At 42.3% G+C, this 20,015-nt stretch overlaps 1 protein-coding gene across 1 annotated transcript; it reads right to left on the reverse strand.

Annotated features, from left to right (window-relative positions):
- Nucleotides 1-16,684: 16,684 nt before the first annotated feature.
- On the reverse strand, nt 16,685-17,755 carry LOC140610762 (small ribosomal subunit protein uS2). The gene has a single exon (XM_072787164.1). The coding sequence runs from the start codon at nt 17,656-17,658 to the stop codon at nt 16,771-16,773; it is 888 nt and encodes a 295-aa protein (XP_072643265.1). The 5' UTR covers nt 17,659-17,755; the 3' UTR covers nt 16,685-16,770.
- Nucleotides 17,756-20,015: the final 2,260 nt, after the last annotated feature.

Consider the following 20,015-nt stretch of genomic DNA (forward strand, 5'->3'; position numbering starts at 1 on the left):
GTGAGATCACCTGTGCCTGTGAGATTGAGCCCTGTATCAGGCTCTGTACTGAACATGGAGCCTGCTTAAGATTCTCTCTCTCTGGGACGCCTGGGTGGCTGGCTTAGTGGTTGAGCACCTGCCTTTGGCTCAGGGCATGATCCCGGGTCCTGGGATCGAGTCCCACATCAGGCTCCCTGCACAGAGCCTGCTTCTCCCGCTGCCTATGTCTCTGCCTCTCTCTATGTCTCTTGTGAATAAATAAATAAAATCTTTTTTTAAAAAAAGATTCTCTTTCTCTCTCGCCCTCTCCCTCTGTTCCTCCCCCCATCGCACTTGCACTCTCTCTCTAAAAAAAAAGACATGAGATATTAGGGAGGCTGGGGTATGTGTTCATATATATTTTTATATATGTATATATCTTTTCTGTGAGAGTAGAACACCTAATAAATGATGATGTATTATAGATCACTTGAATTTCCACCATGTGATACATCTGAAAAACTTTCAGGAATTGGTTGGGTGTAGAAGTAAAAAGAGGGCAGCAATATAGCAAGTTCTATATTCCTGATTAACAATAGAGATTCCCCACAACAATAAAGATACAAACCTGGTTCATCTTCACTTTTCTGTTAAACATTTTGTTTAGAGGATATGTACTCGGGAGTTCGGATGTTATTCTCTGAGGCTTGGGACTTCCTATTGATTTGGGACACATAATTTGTGGTATCTTTCTGTATTTAACATCTTTTGAAAGGGCTTTTTTTTTTCAGAACTATTTTTTTGAAGATTTTATTTTTCTGTTTGACAGAGCACAAGTAGGCAGAGTGGCAGGCAGAGGGAGGAACCTCCATACTGTTTCCAGAGTATTTTAAAAAAAAATTTATTTATTTATGATAGACATGGGGGGGTGCAGAGACACTGGAGGAGGGAGAAGCAGGCTCCATGCCAGGAGCCCAACGTGGGACTCGATCCCGGGACTCCAGGATCGCGCCCTGGGCCGAAGGCAGGCACTAAACCGCTGAGCCACCCAGGGATCCCCTGTTTCCAGAGTATTTTCCTTGACTTTTGAATTTTTAAAATGTTATCATATTGAGCATTTTCATTTTGCTGCTGTACACACTGAGTAATGCAATGTGTACTCCATTAAACCATGGAATTCCTCCCATTTGGGAAAAATCACATTCATTTGCACCATTCTAGCCCATCCAGAGTTTATCAGTAGTGACATCTGTGTAAGTCTAATGTAATTTTCAGTGGAAACACCAGAAAGAGCTATAGATATTTAGAGGCAGTCATACAAGAAGAATTGAGGGGAGCTTTAGAGAGGGTATAATTTTTCGTAATGTTCTAATTTAGTAGAAAAGAAATAATGAGAAATTTTCAAAGTCTTATTAATCACAGGAGTGACTGGAAGTCTTTTGCTTCAATGATCCACAGGCCCCATAGGCCATTTTGCTGTCCATATGTTTCCTTTCCACCTGCTTAGGATACCAGCACATGTTGTGGAAGAGTAGGAAACAGAAGTAATACCTACAAGTGCTCATAAAAAGCAAAGGGATGCAATCTTTTCAGTTTTATGGGGGCATCCAGCTGGCTCAGTCAGTAGAGCATGTGACCTTTTTTTTTTTTTTTTTTAAGATTTTACTTATTTATTCACGAGAGACACACAGAGAGAAAGAGAGGCAGTGACACAGACAGAGGGAGAAGCAGGCTCCATCAAGGGAGCTTGATGTGAGACTTGATCCCGGGACTCCAGGATCACGCCCTGGGCCAAAGGCAGGCACTAAACCGCTGAGCCACCCAGGGATCCTGGAGCATGTGACTCTTGATCTCGGGATTCTATGTTCAAGTCGCATGTTGGGGGTAAAGATTACTTAAAAATTAAATCTTTTTTAAAAAGTGTTAATTTACATATTGGAGGTGTTTTGTTGAAATGGGCATCAAAAGAGTATTCCTTTGGGGTGACGGATATTTTCCATCTTTTCATGGCAGTATTGCTATACATTTGTGACAACTCAAAAATATGCTTAAAATATTTTTAAATATATATATATATTTCATAGAAAGTGAACAACGCAATCACTTTGACATGCTTGGGGGATGATGAACTCTCCTGAACTTTGAGTTTTATGTGTTTAGCTCTTCTTGCCACCACTGTGCGACCCTTCTCAGGAAAAATTGAAGACCTGAAAAAAAAAATATGGGCCACAGGAGGCCTTTCTTTCAACCCTGAATGAATTGAGAAAACACCTTCTAGGGTTGCAACTGCCTTCATCTCATACACAAGTAGAGTAAAGTGAGAGGGCTCCTGGATCTGTCTTTGAGTTTAAATCAGATTCCTTGGACAGATCTTTGGAAGTACTGTAGTTCTGAAACACAGTATATCCCTAGTGGGATCTCCTGAGGACATTGTCATTCATGTGTGTCAGCCTTGTGTCCTTCCATTACCATCTTTAGACCATTTTTAGCTTGGTTTCCCAACTCAAGCCAACTTATGCCTACTTACTTGGAAACATCTTTAGAAATCCATGAATTTCCCACTCAGGAAACTTTCTGTGAGGTAAAACCAAGAGTCTGTGAGCTGAGTAACAGAGCAGCGGTACAACTCCTGTCATGGGCACATTCCCCTTCACCACAGCAATGACAGCTATTGCATATTTATCAGATCTGCTTGCTCACTTATTCATACAATGTTTAGAAATTGACTGCCTGAGGATCTCAGTTAGTTTGGCCTCCAGCTCCTGATGTCAGCTCAGGTCTTGATCTCAGGGTTGTGAGCTCAAGCCCTGTGTTGGGCTCCACAATGGGCGAGGAGCCTACTTTAAAAAAAAAAAATATTGCCTCTGAATGGGGAAACAAATGACCCTAGAACTTCTCAAAATAATAGCCAATTCATTATCATCTTCCTCACACCCCTTTACCATAGATGCTCTAGCAGCTTTCTCTTCTGCATCGAAAAATTTGTAAATCACTTATGGTAGATATAAATTGCCCAAGGCACTGTTGTACCAGAAACTATACTCAGCCTGTGCCATACACAATTAGAGAAGCCATTGCTGGCAATTTACAGAGTCTTTTGGTAAATGAAGATCCTCTGGGGCCTGAGTTGAGGATTCTCCAAAGCCAGCTTGGTTTACACCACCTCTGGCATATCCCATATGGAGTGTGGCTCTCCTTTTTACTGACTAATACAATCTCTTAGAGAGGAAGTCACCTTTCTAGACATTGGCACTTTGGGAGTCACTGGGGAGCTCATGAATGACCAGGGAGTTCATATGTTTACACCACTATGCCACAACCAAATTTGATGGAGTCTGCTGTAGAAAGGATGCTGTGCTCTATGCCTAGATCAAAGAGGCCATTGCAGATCAAACATTGGGCTCAAGTGTGAGATTGCTTAGTCAAACTTCAGGCAATAGTGCTAGCAATAGAGAATTCCCCTGGCCAAGAATTGACCTCATTTGTACATCTTTACACATCTTTTGGCCATGACAACGATCTATCTGTCTTATCCCGCCACTAACAACTCCTTATCCAACATTGCCCCATTTGGCATAAACTCTTAGGAGTATCTTCCCTCACATACTAAAGTATCATTCAAGGTCATGCCTTCCTCTGCACATATTAAACCTCAGCCTGCAGAAGCTCATTACTTTGCTCAGGGTGATAATTGACTTGAATTTCTGAAACACGTACCAACACCTCAGACCAAATGGTTATTAACTTTGGTCTTGTGGGCCCTTGGAGTAATGAAGTCACTTAGAGGCTGCCATCCTAAAAGTCCAGGAGAAATTAAAGGGACTTCTTTCTTCTGCCATGGCTACCCTAGTGACTGACCAACAAACTTGATGTGAAAGAAAAAGCGTGACTGATAGTATAATTGACGCACATATTTTTGCAGGTTTTAAAGGGGTCCCTACACGTGACGCTAAATACACAACTTCTGAGCTACTTGCTATGATCAGACTATGGTTGAAACTCAAAGACGAGTTACCATCATACATAAACCTGCTGACACCAAAATACAAGGAGTCACCAAGAATTCCTAGAAATTATTGATATTATGAACTGAAAATTAAAAATACCAGGCTCTTGATAAAGGTATTCAGTGGAACTCGTACCTCCAATGACCCAAGGCTACAACCATCATAGGATGTCCTAATGGCTTACTTAAACCTTGTTATTTTAGGGGTACTTGGATGGCCCAGTTAAGTGTCTGCCTTCAGCTCAGGTCATGATCCTGGGGTCCTGGATCTAGCTTCCTGTCAGGCTCCCTGCCCAGTGGGGAGCCTGCTTCTCCCCTCTCTCTCTCTGCCCCTTCCCCACTCATGTATGCATGCATGCACTTTCTCTGTCAAATAAATAAAAGCTTTAAAAAAAAAAGAAATAGAATTGGGATGCCTGGATGGCTCAGCTGTGAGTGTCTGCTTCGTCTCAGGGCATGATCAGGATCGAGTCCCACACTGGGCTCCCCACAGGGAGCCTGCTTCTCCCTCTGCCTATGTCTCTGCCTCTCTCTCTCTCTCTCTCATGAATAAATAAATAAAATATTTTTAAATCAGTACTAAAATTTTCTCAAAAAATAAAAGTCCAGGACCAGGTGGCTTCACAGGGGAATTTTACCAACCATTTAGAAAAGAGTCAATATCCATTCTTCTCAAACTATTCTAAAAAATAGAAATGGAATGAAAACTTCCAAAACTCATTCTATGAGGCCAGCATTACCCTGGTTCCAAAACCAAAGACCCCACTAAAAACGAGGCCAGTATTCCTGATGAACATGGATGCAAAAATTCTCAATAAAATACTAGCAAACTACATCCAACAGTATATTAAAAGAATCATTCACCATGATCAAGTGGGATTTATTCCTGTGTTGCAAGTTGGTTCAATATTCACACATCAATCAATGTGATCCACCACAGCAATAAAAGAAAGGATAAGAACCATATGATCCTTTCAATAGATGCAGAAAAAGCTTTTGACAAAATACAAAATCCATTCATGATAAAAATGCTCAACAAAGTTGAGATAGAAGGAACATACCTCAACATAATAAAGGCCATATATGAAAAACACACAGCTAATATCAGCCTCAATGGGGGAAACAATGGAGAGCTTTTCCTCTATGATCAGGAGAAAGACAGGGATGTCCACTCTCACCACTGTTATTTAACATAGTACTAGAAGTCCTAGCCTGAGCAATCAGCCAACAAAAAGAAATAACAGGCATTTGAATCAGTGAGGAAGTCAAACTTCCACTATTTGCAGACAACATAATACTCTATATAGAAAACTCAAAAGACTCCACCAAAAGATTGCTAGAACTGAAATATGAATTCAGTAAAGTCCAGGATACAAAATCAATGTACAGAAATCTATTGTATTTCTATACACCAATAACAGTGCAGCAGAAAGAGAGACCAGGTGATCAATCCCATTTACAATTGCACCAAAAACCGTAAGATACCTAGGAATAAACCTAACCAAAGAGGTAAGAGATCTGTATTCTGAAAACTATAAAACGCTGATGAAAGAAATTGAAGATGACACAAAGAAATGGAAAAAGTATTCCATGGTCATGGGGTTGGAAGAACAAAGATTGTTAAAATGTCTTTTTTAAAAAAATATATTTTATTTATTCAGGAGAGAGAGAGAGAGAGGCAAAGACACAGGCAGAGAGAAAGAAGCAGGCTCCATGCAGGGAGCCTGATGTGGAACTCGATCCCACACAAGATCTGGTCTCCAGGATCACACCCTGGGCTGAAGGCAGGTGCTCAACCACTGAGCCACCCAGGCATCTCTGTTAAAATGTCTATACCACCCAAAACAATCTACACATTTAATACAACCCCTACCAAAATACCACCAGCATATTTCACAAAGTTAGAACAAACAATCCTAAAATTTGTATGGAACCAAAAAAGAACCTGAATAGCTAAAGAAACCTTAGAAAAGAAAAGCAAAGCTAGGGATGCCTGGGTGGCTCAGCAGTTGAGCAACTGCCTTCGGCTCAGGGCACGATCTTGGAGTTCCAGGATGGAGTTCCACATTGGGCTCCCTGCATGGAGACTGCTTCTCCTCTGCCTAAGTCTCTCCCTCTCTCCTTCTGTGTCTTTCATGAATAAATAAATAAAATCTTTAAAAAAGAAAAGAAAAGCTGGAGGCATCACAATTCCAGACTTTAAGTTATATTACAAAGCTGTAATGATCAAGACAATATGGTACTGACACAAAAACAGACATAGAGATCAATGGAAGAGAATAGAAAGCCCAGAAATGAACCCACCACTCTTTGGTCAACTAATCTTCGACAAAGCAGGAAAGAATATCCAGTGGGAAAAAGACAGTCTCTTCAACAAATAGTATTGGGAAAACTGGACAGCAACATGTGAAAGAATGAAATTGGACCACGTTCTTACACCATACACAAAAATAAATTCAAAATGGATGAAAGAACTAAACATGAGACAGGAAACTATCAAAATCCTGGAGAAGGCAGCAACTTCTTTGACATTAGCTATAGCAACTGAACACCCAAAACCCAAATACTTCTGCCCAGTTTAAAAATGGGCAGAAGACATAAATAGACATTTTTCTAAAATTTCAAAAACGTACAGATGGCTAACAGACATATGAAAAGATGCTCAACATCACTCATCATCAGGGAAATACAAATCACAACTATAATGAGATATCACCTCACACCAGGCAGTGTTTAAAATTAACAACACAGGAAACAAAGGTGTTGGTGAGGATGTGGAGAAAGGGGAATCCTCCTTGCATTGTTAGTGGGAATGCAAACTGGTGGCAACCACACTGGAAAATAATGTTGACGTTGCTCAGAAAGCTAAACTCAGCCATCAAAAAGAATGAAATCTTGCAATTTGCAATGACATGGATGGAGCTAGAGAGTATTATGCTAAGGGAAATAATTTAGAAGACAGAAAATACCATATGATCTCACTCATGTGGAATTTAAGAAACAAAATAGATGAAGATAAAGAGGGGGAAAGAGAGGCAAACCAGGAAACAGACTCTTTTTTAAAAAAGATTTTATTTATTCACGAGAGATACAGACACAGGGAGAAGCAGGCTCTATGCAGGGAAGCCAATGTGGGACTTGATCCAGGGACCCTAGGATCACTTCCTGACCCAAAGGCAGACACTCAACCGCTGAGCCACCCAAGCATCCCAGGAAACAGACTCTCAACTATAGAGAACAAACTTACTGGAGGGGAGCTGGTTGGAGGGGGTTGGGGTTAAATGGGTGATGGGTATTAAGGACGACACCTGTGATGAGCATTGGGCATTGTATGTAAGCGATGAGTCACTGAATTCTACACCTGAAACTAATATTCTACTGTATGTTAATTAACTAGAATTTTTAAAAGATTTTATTTATTTATTCATGAGAGACACACACAAAGAGAGGCAGAGACACGGGCAGAGGGAGAAGCAGGCTCCATGCAGGGAGCCTGACGTGGGACTCGATCCCGAGTCTCCAGGATCACGCCCTGGGCTGAAGGCAGCACTAAACTGCTGAGCCAACCGGGCTGCCCAATTAACTGGAATTTAAATAAAAACTTGAAAAAATTGGTTCTGGGACAGGTGGGTAGCCACATGCAAAAGAATGAAGCTGGAATTTACATCACACCACAAACTAATACCAAAATGCACCAAAGACCTAAATATAAGAGGTAAAACTTTAATACTATTAGGAAAAGTTTGTGGGCAAATAGTCATGCCCTTGGATTTGGCAAAGAATTATTAGATATGCCACAAAAAGCCAAAACAGAAAAAAAATAATTTGGATTTCATCAAAATTAATAACTTTTTTACCTCAAGGGTACCATCAAGAAAGTGAAAACACACACCAGCTGTACAGTTGTGAGTATGTAACATGGTATAGCCAGTATAGAAAACAGTATGGTAGCTCCTCAAAAATTAAGTACATGGTTATGATATGATCCAGTGATACTACTGGATATAGTTCTGGGTAGTATATACTCAAAAGAATTGAATGCAGGTACTCAAACAGGTATTTCTATACCCATGTCCATAGTAGCATCATTCATGAGAGCCAAAAGGTGTTAGCAACCCATGTGTGGATCAATGAATGAATAACAACATTTAGTATATACATACAATAGAATAGTATTCAGATTTAGAAAGAAAAGGCATTTTGATATATATACTGCAACATGGGTGAACCTTAAGGACATTATGGTGTTTGGGTTTTTTAGTTTTCTTTTTTTAGAGAGAGAGAGAGAGAGATGTGAGTTGGGGTGAGGAGGAAGAAGGGGCAGAGGGAGAGGGAGAGTCTTAAGCAGAATCTGTGCTGAGCACAGAGCCCAGATGCAGGGCTTGATATAATGACCCTGAGATCATGCCCTGAGCCAAAATCTAAAATCAAGAGTTAGAGGCTTAACTGACTGAGCCACCCAGGATGGGTTGTTTCTTTCTTCTTTTCTTTTCTTTTCTTTTCTTTTCTTTTCTTTTCTTTTCTTTTCTTTTCTTTTCTTTTCTTTTTCTTTCTTCTTTCTTCTTTCTTTCTGATATTATGTTAAGTGAAATAAGCCAGTCACAAAAGGACAGCTACTGTATGAATCTACTTGTTTGAAGTACCTAGAATGTGAAATTCATAGAGACAGCAAGTAAAATGGTGGTTGCCAGGGCCTGAGAGGTGAACTAATGAACAGATACTGTTTAATGTGTACAGATTTTCAGTTTGGAAAAATGAAAATGTACTGAGATGGGTTTCCCAATTTCAGTGTACTTGTTACTAATGAACTGTACATTAATATGTAAATTTTATGGCATATATACATATTACCACAATCCAAAGTAAAAATTTTAAGGGCACCTGGGTGACTTAGTCAGTTGGGCATCCAATTCTTGGTTTTGGTTTAGATCATGATCTCAGGGTTGTGGGATGGAGTCCCGTGTCAGGCTCTGTGCTCAGTGCAGAGTCTGCTTGAGATTCTCTCCCTCTCTATCTGCCACTCCCCAGACTCTCTCTCTCGAATAAATACATAGAATCTTTTTTTTAATTTTTATTTATTTATGATAGTCACACAGAGAGAGAGAGAGAGAGGCAGAGACACAGGCAGAGACACAGGCAGAGGGAGAAGCAGGCTCCATGCACCGGGAGCCTGACGTGGGATTCGATCCCGGGTCTTCAGGATCACGCCCTGGGCCAAAGGCAGGCGCTAAACCGCTGCGCCACCCAGGGATCCCAAATACATAGAATCTAAAAGTAAAAATTTTAAAGCAAGAGAGTGAAAACAACTCACAGAATGGAAGAAGATTTTGTAAACCATATATCCGATAAGGAATTTGTATCAAAAATATACAAATAACTCTTATAACTCAATAATACAGGGGATCCCAGGGTGGCTCAGTGGTTTGGTGCCTGCCCTCGTCGGCCCAGGGTGTGATCCTGGAGTCCCGGGATCGAGTCCCGCGTCGGGCTCCCTGCATGGAGCCTGTTTCTCCCTCTGCCTGCGTCTCTGCCTCTCTCTCTCTCTCTGTGTGTGTCTCTCATGAATAAATGAATAAAGTCTTTAAAAAAACAAAACAAAAAAACAACTCAATAATGAAAAGTCAAACCACCCAAATTTAAAATGTCAATAGAAAAAATAAATAAATAAAATGTCAATAGATTTTTTTCCCAAAGAAGATGTACAAACAATCGAGGACACCTGAAGAGATGCTAGACATCATTTGTCATCAAGGAAATAAAAAAAAAAAAAACCCAATGAGTTACCACTTCGTAACCACTAAGATAGGTAGAATCAAAAAGTAAGATAAGTTTTGTCTAGGATATAGAGAAATCTGAATCCTCATGCACTGGTGGTGCAATATAAAATAGTGCAACTACTTTGGAAAGCAGTCTGACATTCTCTCAAAAATTAAACCTAGAATTGCTGTAGGACCCATCAATTCATTCTATTCTAGGTATATATCCAGGAGAAATGAAAATATATGTCCAACCAAAAACTTGTACATGAAAATTTATTGCAATGTCCTTCATAATAGCAGAAAGATTGGAAACAAACAAACAAAAAAAGGTTGGAAACAAACCAAATGTCCATTAAAGCATGAATGGGTAAACTAAATGTGTTTTATCCATATAGAATATTATTTGGCTATAAAAATGAATTATCCATACAGGTGACAACATGGATGTTCCTTGGAAAAAGTATGCTAAGTGACTGAAGTTAATTACAAACACAACATTATTATATGATTCCATTCATATGTAATTCCAGAAGAGAGAAATCTATAGTGGCAGAGGTGATGTAAGGCTGTGGCTTGAAGGAGGAAGATGGGAAGATTGGAAAGTTAGAGCTGAAGACCACAGGACTTGCTTTTTGAGGTGACAAAAATGTTGAAAAATCGTGGTGCTGATTGCACATATCTGTGAATATACTGAAAACCCACTGAACTGTACACACTAAAGGGATGCATTCTATGGTATGTGTATTCTATCTCAGTAAAGCTCAAATGCACTAGGAGTTTTTTTTTTTTTCACTAGGAGTTTTTGAACCAATGTGTTAAGTACATTAAAAGATTAAAAATAAAAAAAGATTTCAGGGGCACCTGGCTGGCTGAGTCAGTAGAGCATGCAGGTATGGCATGTAACTCTTGATCTCCTGGTCAAGATTTGGAGTCCTATCTTGGTCATAGAGCTTACTTTTTAAAAGAGAGAGGCAGGCACCTGAGTGGCTCAGTCCACTGAGCCTCTGTCTTTAGCTCAGGTCATGATCCCAGGGTTCTGGGATTGAGCCCCACCTCATGCTCCCTGCTCAGCGATGAACCTACTTGTCCCTCTCCCTCTGCTGCTCCCCCTTCTTGTGCTCTGTCAAATAAACAAAATCTTTAAAAGAGAGAGAACTCTCAGGTATATCTAACATTTCTATAACCTCTTATTAGTTGTTTTTTTTTTTACCTTTCATTGTTTTTAACTAATGGTGAAAATAGGAATTCAGTTGTCTTAGTGATATCACAGACATTTATATCTCAAAATCTCTAGGCACATACTCAAAAACTATCTAAAATAAATTTCCTCCTAGTGTAAAATGTACGCCTGTTTTATTGAACATAACTTGCAACCTCTGGTTGGTCAGAGAAGAGTAGCTTATAAAGGAACGGTCACTGAAGAGTCCTGTACCAAGGCTTGGGCCGTGGGGTACATTCTTGCCACCAGAGCCAAGTGCTTGGGAGGCCATGGAATTCTTTAGCTGATGTGCCATATAGACCTTTACTCTATGAAGTATATAAAATTGTTTTCATGAGAAGTTTTTGCAAGATCCCAGCTCAGGAAAAAAAAAAACCACACATGAAAAGTTAAAAAAAAAAAAACCTCACTGAAACCATTAGAATAGGAAATATCGTCGTGCGGTCCTGGGTGAAAGCTAACACACATCCAGTTTGAGTCAGAACTGAAGTGAAGCACGTGCAGAAGCCCCAGTGAATTGCCCTAGGGTTACCTTTAGTGCACTGTAATACTAAAATCTTCCAGGGTCTGGGCTGTTCCACCATTTTTTGAACATGCCACCTATGTACTAGCATGAGAGCACACTAAGTATGCATGATAAAACTAAAATTAAGTAACGGAATATGTATAAATTCCTTAATCTATAGGTAAGCTTCCTGTCCCTGCCTCCTCCCACACTAAATAAAAGCTAATTGCATTAACCCCAAGGCCAAACACTGCTTTGGGAATAGTCCTGTAAACAAGAGTCACAAGTCCATGAGTAGTTTCTCAGCCTCATGCCAAATCCCAAACCAAACCCAGGGAGGACCTCAGACCCTCTAGTCTCTAGTCCCCGTCTGGCCTGGCCTAGCCTGGTCTGGGCGCCCCTCCTGCCCTGAACAAGGGCATCGCTCCACTGGGACTCCGGAACTCCCTGCGCACACCTGTGTCCCCACATTTGGAAGGGCCTGCAGGGGATGCCCGGCTGGCTCAGCGGTTGAGGGTCTGCCTTGGGCTTAGGGCGTGATCCAGGGGTTGGGGATCGAGTCCCTCATTGGGATCCCTGTAGAGAGCCTGCTTCTCCCTCTGCCTGTGTCTCTGCTCTCTCTCTCTCTCTCTCTCTGTCTCTGTCTCTCATCAATAAATAACATATATATATTATTTATAAAAAAGAATGACCAGCAGGATGACGCCACTGTCCCGCTAGGGCCTGGACCAAGTTTTGTCTAAAAGCAAACGTCCAAGGAGCTGACAGGTTCCCGACCACCCGCAGAGACGGGTTGTCCTAAGCAATCAGGCCTCCTGTTGTCACTCAGGAGCAGAGGGGCGGGTCCCTGCGAGCTGTCCAATCAGGGGCGCCGCAGGGGGCGGGTGGGCGTGGCGACGCTCGGCAGCCGCTTGGACGCCGGTGACCTCGCTCGCGATCGCATCTCACCTGCGCGTAACGGTCTCTGGTGGTTCTGCTGGAGCATCAGTCGCGCAGATTGACGCACCTGCTGCGGGCGCCGTAGGGACGACGCCCGCGGACCCAGAAGCCGGGAAGCGGTGAGTGTGCGGGGCCGGGGGTGCCAGGACGGGCGGAGGGGCTGGGCTGGCAGCCAGGACCCCGGCGTCCTGTCCGGTCCCTGCGCGCGGCCGCGTCTCCCCGGATCGTACGGTGACCACGGGGAGGGTCGTCAGGGGACAGTTGTGACTCGGTCTCCGCAATTCGTGCGCGGGAGGTGCTGTGGTCCGAGGGCCCCAGTCCGTCCTTACTCCCAAGGGGCACCTGTTTTCTCCTGAGTGTTCCAGATGTTTGGAAAACTGAGCCTCAAATCCACGACCCTGTCCCCAAGCCTATCCTTTCCTGGGACTGGCAATAAATGCTTGTTTCCAGATCCCGCCCCCGCGTCCCCAGACGCCAGCTTACCCTGTCCAGTTCAGAGCATCAGTATCAGCTGTTTGTCCTCCGTGGTGCATTTCAAACAGCGCAGTATTTTAATTGTTTATCGTTTTCACAAGTCATTTCAAAAAGTTTATTTTTTGTGGTTATTTTACATGAGAGAAAGCAAAGAATAAATCACCAGGGACAACGTTATATTGATCTTAATTTTGCAAAAAAGGTTGGGTTTGGGATAGGTGTTAAGGAGAATAATTATATATATATATATATAATAGGAGAATAACTATCATGACTTCAAGTGCTTTGACGAAACCTCAGATGCGAGGCCTTCTGGCCAAGCGTCTGCGATTTCATATTGTTGGAGCCTTCGCTGTATCCCTGGGTGTTGCAGGAACCTGTCAGCTCCTTTCTATAAGGTTGCTGTGGCTGAACCAAGAAAGAAGGCATATGCAGATTTCTACAGAAATTATGATTCCATGAAAGATTTTGAGGAGATGAAGAAGGCTGGTACCTTTCAGAGTGCAAATTGAATTTGGAATATAAAAAATTTCTTTGGGTTGCGTTCCATTGACGTTTGTCGCTGTTTCCTGAGCTATGAAACACGAACACTGGGTTATGGAATAGTTTCTCTTAACACACTAAAAAAAATTGCAATAAATGTTTATAGATCTTGGATACTAGCCCTTTATCTGATAGGTCATTTGCAAATACCTTCTCCCATTCTGTAGGTTGTCTTTTAGTTTTGTTGACTGTTTCTTTTGCTGTGCAAAAGCTTCTTAACTTGGGATCCCTGGGTGGATCGAATCCCACTTCGGGCTCCCGGTGCATGGAGCCTGCTTCTCCTTCTGCCTATGTCTCTGCCTCTCTCTCTCTCTCTCTCTGTGTGTGACTATCATAAATGAATGAATGAATGAATGAATAAATAAATAAATAAATAAATAATACTTCTTAACTTGGTGAAGTCCCAATAGTTCATTTTGCTTTTGTTTCTCTTGCCTTCGTGGATGTATCTTGCAAGATGTTACTGTGGCCGAGTTCAAAAAGGGTGTTGACTGTGTCCTCCTCTAGGATTTTGATGGAGTCTTGTCTCACATTTAGATCTTTCACCCATTTTGAGTTTATCTTTGTGCATGGTGAAAGAGAGTGGTCTAGTTTCATTCTTCTACATGTGGATGTCCAATTTTCCCAGCACCATTTATTGAAGAGACTCTCTTTCTTCCAGTGGATAGTCTTTCCTCCTTTGTCAAACATTAGTTGACTATAAAGTTGAGGGTCCACTTCTGGGTTCTCTATTCTGTTCCATTGATCTATGTGTCTGTTTTTGTGCCAGTACCACACTGTCTTGATGACCACAGCTTTGTAGTACAACCTGAAATCTGGCATTGTGATGCCCCCAGCTCTGGTTTTCTTTTTTAAAATTCCCCTGGCTATTTGGGGTCTTTTCTGATTCCACACAAATCTTAAGATAATTTGTTAAACTCAACAGCAAAGAAACAAACAATCCAATCATGAAATAGGCAAAAGACATGAACAGAAATCTCACAGAGGGAGACATAGACATGGCCAACAAGCACATGAGAAAATGCTCCGCATCACCTGCCATCAGGGAAATATAAATCAAAACCACAATGAGATACCACCTCACACCAGTGAGAATGGGGAAAATTAACAAGGCAGGAAATAACAAATGTTGGAGAGGATGCGGAGAAAGGTGAACCCTCTTGCACTGTTGATGGGAATGTGAACTGGTGCAGCCACTCTGGAAAACTGTGTGGAGGTTCCTCAAAGAGTTAAAAATAGATCTGCCCTACGACCCAGCAATTGTACTGCTGGGGGTTTACCCCAAAGATACAGATGCCATGAAACGCCGGGACACCTGCACCCCAACGTTTATAGCAGCAATGTCCACAATAGCCAAACTGTGGCAGGAGCCTTGGTGTCCATCGAAAGATGAATGGATAAAGAAGATGTGGTTTATGTATACAATGGAGTATTACTCAACCATTAGAAACGACAAATACGGGATCCCTGGGTGGCTCAGCGGTTTGGCGCCTGCCTTTGGCCCAGGGCATGATCCTGGCCAGGATCATGATCCTGCCTTTGACCCAGGATCGAGTCCCACGTCGGGCTCCCGGCATGGAGCCTGCTTCTCCCTCCTCCTGTGTCTCTGCCTCTCTCTCTCTCTATGTCTATCATAAATAAATAAATCTTTAAAAAAATAAATAAAAATATCTATTAAAAAAAAAAAAAGAAAGAAACGACAAATACCCACCATTTGCTTCGACCTGGATGGAACTGGAGGGTATTATGCTGAGTGAAATAAGTCAATCGGAGAAGGACAAACATTATATGGTCTCATTCATTTGGGGAATATAAAAAATAGTGAAAGGGAATAAAGGGGAAAGGAGAAAAAATGAGTGGGAAATATCATAAAGGGAGACAGAACATGAGAGACTCCTAACTCTGGGAAACGAACTAGGGGTGGTGGAAGGGGAGGTGGCCAGGGGGTGGGGGTGACTGGGTGACGGGCACTGAGGTGGGCACTTGATGGGATGAGCACTGGGTGTTATGCTATATGTTGGCAAGTTGAACTCCAATAAAAAAAATGAATTAAAAAATTGCAATAAATGTAAAATGTATTTACCCAATAGACCTTGAAAGACAGTATGAAATATTTCCAAAGATGGATGAAAGAAGTGTATTTCAGAAAAAATAAAATATTCCAGTATTGCATCACATGTATTAACATTTGTAGTTTGCCAATTTTCCTCTCCTGAGCAAGTTGTAGTACTATTTTGAGGTCTGTTATCTTTTTGAGATGTGGGTGGAGTGATTTCCAATATAATTCCAGGGCTTAGACTTGAACTAGTGGTCAATTGTTTATAAAACAATTTCTTGCTGTAGAAATAATAGTTACTATTTTTACTGTTTGACAGAAAAAAAAAAAAACTTGTGGATTTTCGTGAACGAGAAAAATGTCTTAATTTCCTTTCCTCCTTCCTTCCCCCGTAGACACTGAGTTTAGTGATTTTGCTGGATTCTTCATTACTGGTTTTGTGTCATTTAAAATACCTCTTGTGGCCGTGAGCGATTACAATGGTGGTCAGAGGCCCCAGGTCAGTGTGTCTCTGATATAAGAGCCCCCCTGGCCCCCGAGACTACAAAGGGAAGTATTTGAAAGAAACCAGTTGGCTCTTCCTGAGGAGTCTCCCCCTGCCGGTGTCCTACCGGCTCACACCTACCTGAGAAGTATCCTTTGTACTAAAAGAAGCAATAGAGCCCTATAAGGTGGGGATGCAAGTACATATGGGAGGGTAGGGGGGATTGCAGCACAGATGCCTTATGAGATTGTAACTGGTTTGAGGGGGCCTTTTTCTAAACAAAGGATTTGAATCTTGCATCACATTGTAGGTGCACTCAGTGTAATTTATTTACAATTTACTACATTGAGAAAGTCTGCAAAAGTCAGGAGTTCTATGATGCCCCATGTCCTGTTCGTTAGTTTTGAAATTTTTCCTTTTGTGTGGTTTACACTTTTGTAACCATTAATGTTTAAAGGAATGAGATCTTAGAATGGTTTCTTATGTGCAAAAGTTAAAATTAAATCAACAGTGTTAAATAGTAAAATATACATAAATTTCTGTATTTTACTTATTTTTTAAAAGATTTCACTTATTTGAGAGAGAGCACGAGCAGGAGTGAGGGAGGGGCAGAGAGAGAGAATCTTTCAAGCAGACCCCAACATGGGGTTTGATCCCATGACCCATGAGATCTTGACCCTGGTGGAAACCAAGAGTCGAGCTGACTCCAACCGACTGAGCCACTCATGCGCCCCTATATTTATTTATTTATTTATTTATTTTTTAGAAACTGCTTATTTTCCGTCAACCTTATTTCCATTCTGTTCCTTCTGTGGAAGAGCAGCTTAAGACCACTCAGTGGTTGTTCCTACCCATTCAGTGGCCTGAGCAGTGGGAGCTGCAGACCAATCTTCAGTGGCTGGCTGAGCGCTCCAGTCTTCAGTAGGGAACTGCTGAATAGGCACAGAGGGCACCTGCACGCCTTCAGACCAGTCTGCAACTTCAGGCTGAGTAGCAGTGAACTCAGGAGCTGGAGCCGTCCATTCACCCTGAAATTCCTCCTTAGTTACAGCCTTTTCAGCAGCAGCCTGTTCTTCCTTTTCAATCTCTTCAGGATCTCTGTAGAAGTAGAGATCAGGCATGACTTCCCATGGGTGCTCACGGGAAATGGTGCCACGCATGCGCAGGACTTCCCGGGCTAGCATCCACCACATCAGACCCACTGAGTGAGCTCCCTTGTTGTTGCAAGGGATGGCAATGTCCACGTAGCGCAGAGGAGAGTCTGTGTTACACAGAGCAATGGTAGGCAGGTTAACGTAAGATGCCTCTGTGAGAGGCTGGTGGTCAGCCCTGGGATCAGTAACCACCAGAAGCCTTGGCTCTCGGAAGGCTGCCTGGATCTGGTTAGTGAAGGTTCCAGGAGTGAAGCGGCCAGCAATAGGAGTGGCTCCAGTAGCGGCAGCAAATTTCAGCACAGCTCGCTGGCCAGTATTCCTAGATGATATAACACTGACATCAGCTGGGTTTTCAATGGCAACAATGGCACGAGCTGCCAACAGAAGCTTCTCCCAGGTTCTCTTCAGATTTATGATGTAGATACCATCACTTTTCCTTTTGTAGATGTACTGTTCCATTTGGAAGTCAAGGTTGGTGCCACCTAAGTGGGTTCCTGCTGCAAGGAATTTGAGGACATCCTCCTCCTTCATTTGCAGAACATCAAGGGCTCCGGACATTGTTAAAGTTTCCCTTTAAGTTACGATGGGAACGCAAAACAACGCCGTATGGACCCTTCCCTGGGTAGCGCGGAAAGGGCCCCTATATTTATTTTAATTAAATCTGTAAGATGGGAAAGTCTAACTCAAGAAAATCACTCTGAACCTCTCCTGCTCCCTCCAGCACTGTTATTCCGGCCACTCCCAAATACACACATTGGATCATTTCTTGAGCCTCCTAGTAAGGTTTCTTTATATCTTTATATCTTTATATCCAACAAGCAATTGTTAATGTGTATTTTTCTTACCAGTGTTTGTCCTTGTAATGAGCAGTCAAGCTACATTTTTGGATGTTTGAGTGCTGACGGCTTAATAAGCTTCATCCAGCCCTTTGCACCTGAACCTGCATCCGCCCAGAGCTGATGAGAAAGCCTGGGTGGTCTCTCCCCTAGAGCAGGAAGGAGACTCCAACCAGAAAAACTGCCTACAGGCAGATTTCTTGCCCCTGCCTCACTCCCCAATCCCAGTGAACTCCATACCCAGCCAGGATCCTTTCTGTTCTTTGAAACCATTTTAGAGCTGCCCACCCTACTCTGAGACCTCTGTATGTGAGTCCTAAGCCTTTTCCTACTGTCTGGGTGTCTGTGTGTGTTGGGGGAGGGATCTACATAGCTATATCCCTCAACTTCTTTTTTTTTTTTCAACTTCTTTTTTTTTAAGATTTTATTTATGTATTCATGAGAGACTGAGAGAGAGGCAGAGACATAGGCATGAGGAGAAGCAGGCTCCCTGTGGGGAGCCTGATGTGGGACTCGATCCCAGGACCCCGGATCACAACCTGAGCAGAAGGCAGACACTCAACTACCAAGCCACCCAGGAGTACCCCCCCTTTTTTTTTTAATTTATTTGAGAAAGAAAGAGAAGGGGGTGGGGCGGGCAGAGGGAGAGAGAATCTCAAGCAGACTCTGCAAGGACACATGGCTCTATCTCAGGACCCTGAAATCAAGAGTCGGTTCAACTGACTGTGCCACCTAGGAGCCCCTACCCCTCAACTTCTGAACCACTCCTGTGCACATAGCCAAAATAGTTGATGCTGTCCACACATGACCACCATTCCATGGATCTGTCTTATTCTGGGTTACACAGTTGCTCTGCTGCCTGACAGTGGCAAACACTGTTAGGAGCTGGGGAGTTCATGCGGTGTGACCTGTGGTGCCTTATGTTGCACTGGTGACCCTACCAAGTCTCCATTCTAGATATAGCTGACCATAGTTGGCCATTGCGAATTTGAGGCATGCCCACCTTTACATGTGATGACAAAGCTATTTGTCCTAAACCTTAAATAAAAAGAACCTGCTCACCCTGCTCAGGAGCCAAGACTTTGGAAATTATTCCCCGTGGTCTCCTTATTTGCTGCAAATAAAGTTTCCTTTATGTGACAACTCCCCCTGGTGTAGTCTATGTCTATAACTCACCAAGGAGCAAGTTCATGCTAGTTTGTTTACACGTTCTTGTCTTAATGCATTAGCTAAGACACTTCCAATACAGAGTTGACTAGGATTGGTGAGAGGGGACAGGCTTGCATTATTTCTGTGCTACCGGAAAGCATCTATTTCTTCCAGAGTAGCGCACTTGTATTAGACAAGAGCCTACTTGATATAGAGACAGGTATGGGCAGAGGGGAAGCATTCTCTACTCCGGTGGTTTACTCTCAATCTTTTAGTGAGCCTATGTCTGCAGGCTTGATATTCTGAGATATAATAAGATATTTGGCCTTTGTCCCCGATTCCTTGCAAAAACCTCTTAAAGTGCTTGGAATTGCATGAGTGATAAGGGTGACAGAGTATCTTTTTTTTTTTTCTTAAAGATTCTACTTATTTATTCATGAGAGACACAGAGAGAGAGGCAGGACACAGAGGGAGAAGCAGGCTCCCTGCAGGGAACCTGATGTGGGACTCAATCCCAGGACCCTGGGATCACACCCTGGGCCAAAGGCAGACGCTTAACCGCTGAGCCAACCAGGCATCCCTATCTTTTGTTTTATTTTATTTTATTTTATATTTTATTTTATTTTTTATTTTATTTTATTATTTTATTTTATTTTTTAAAAAGATTTTATTTATTTATTCATGAGAGACACAGAGACCAAGAGAGAGGCAGAGACACAAGCAGAGGGAGAAGCAGGCTCCATGCAGGGAGCCTGATGTGGGACTTGATCCCGGGTCTCCAGGATCACTCCCTGGGCTGAAGGCAGCGCTAAACTGCTGAGCCACCAGGCTGCCCTCCTATTTTTTGTTTTAATGAGGAAACTATTGGCTAGTTTTTGTTTTGTTTTGCTTTTATTTAAATTCAATTTGCCAGCATATAGTATAACACCC

The sequence above is a fragment of the Canis lupus genome, chromosome 19 (assembly GCF_048164855.1).
Source record: "Canis lupus baileyi chromosome 19, mCanLup2.hap1, whole genome shotgun sequence".
Taxonomy (NCBI): Eukaryota; Metazoa; Chordata; class Mammalia; order Carnivora; family Canidae; genus Canis; species Canis lupus.

What these genes read in the sequence shown, in the direction of transcription:
- LOC140610762 (XM_072787164.1), bottom strand. Translation starts at nt 17,658, where the DNA reads ATGTCCGGAGCCCTTGATGTTCTGCAAATGAAGGAGGAGGATGTCCTC.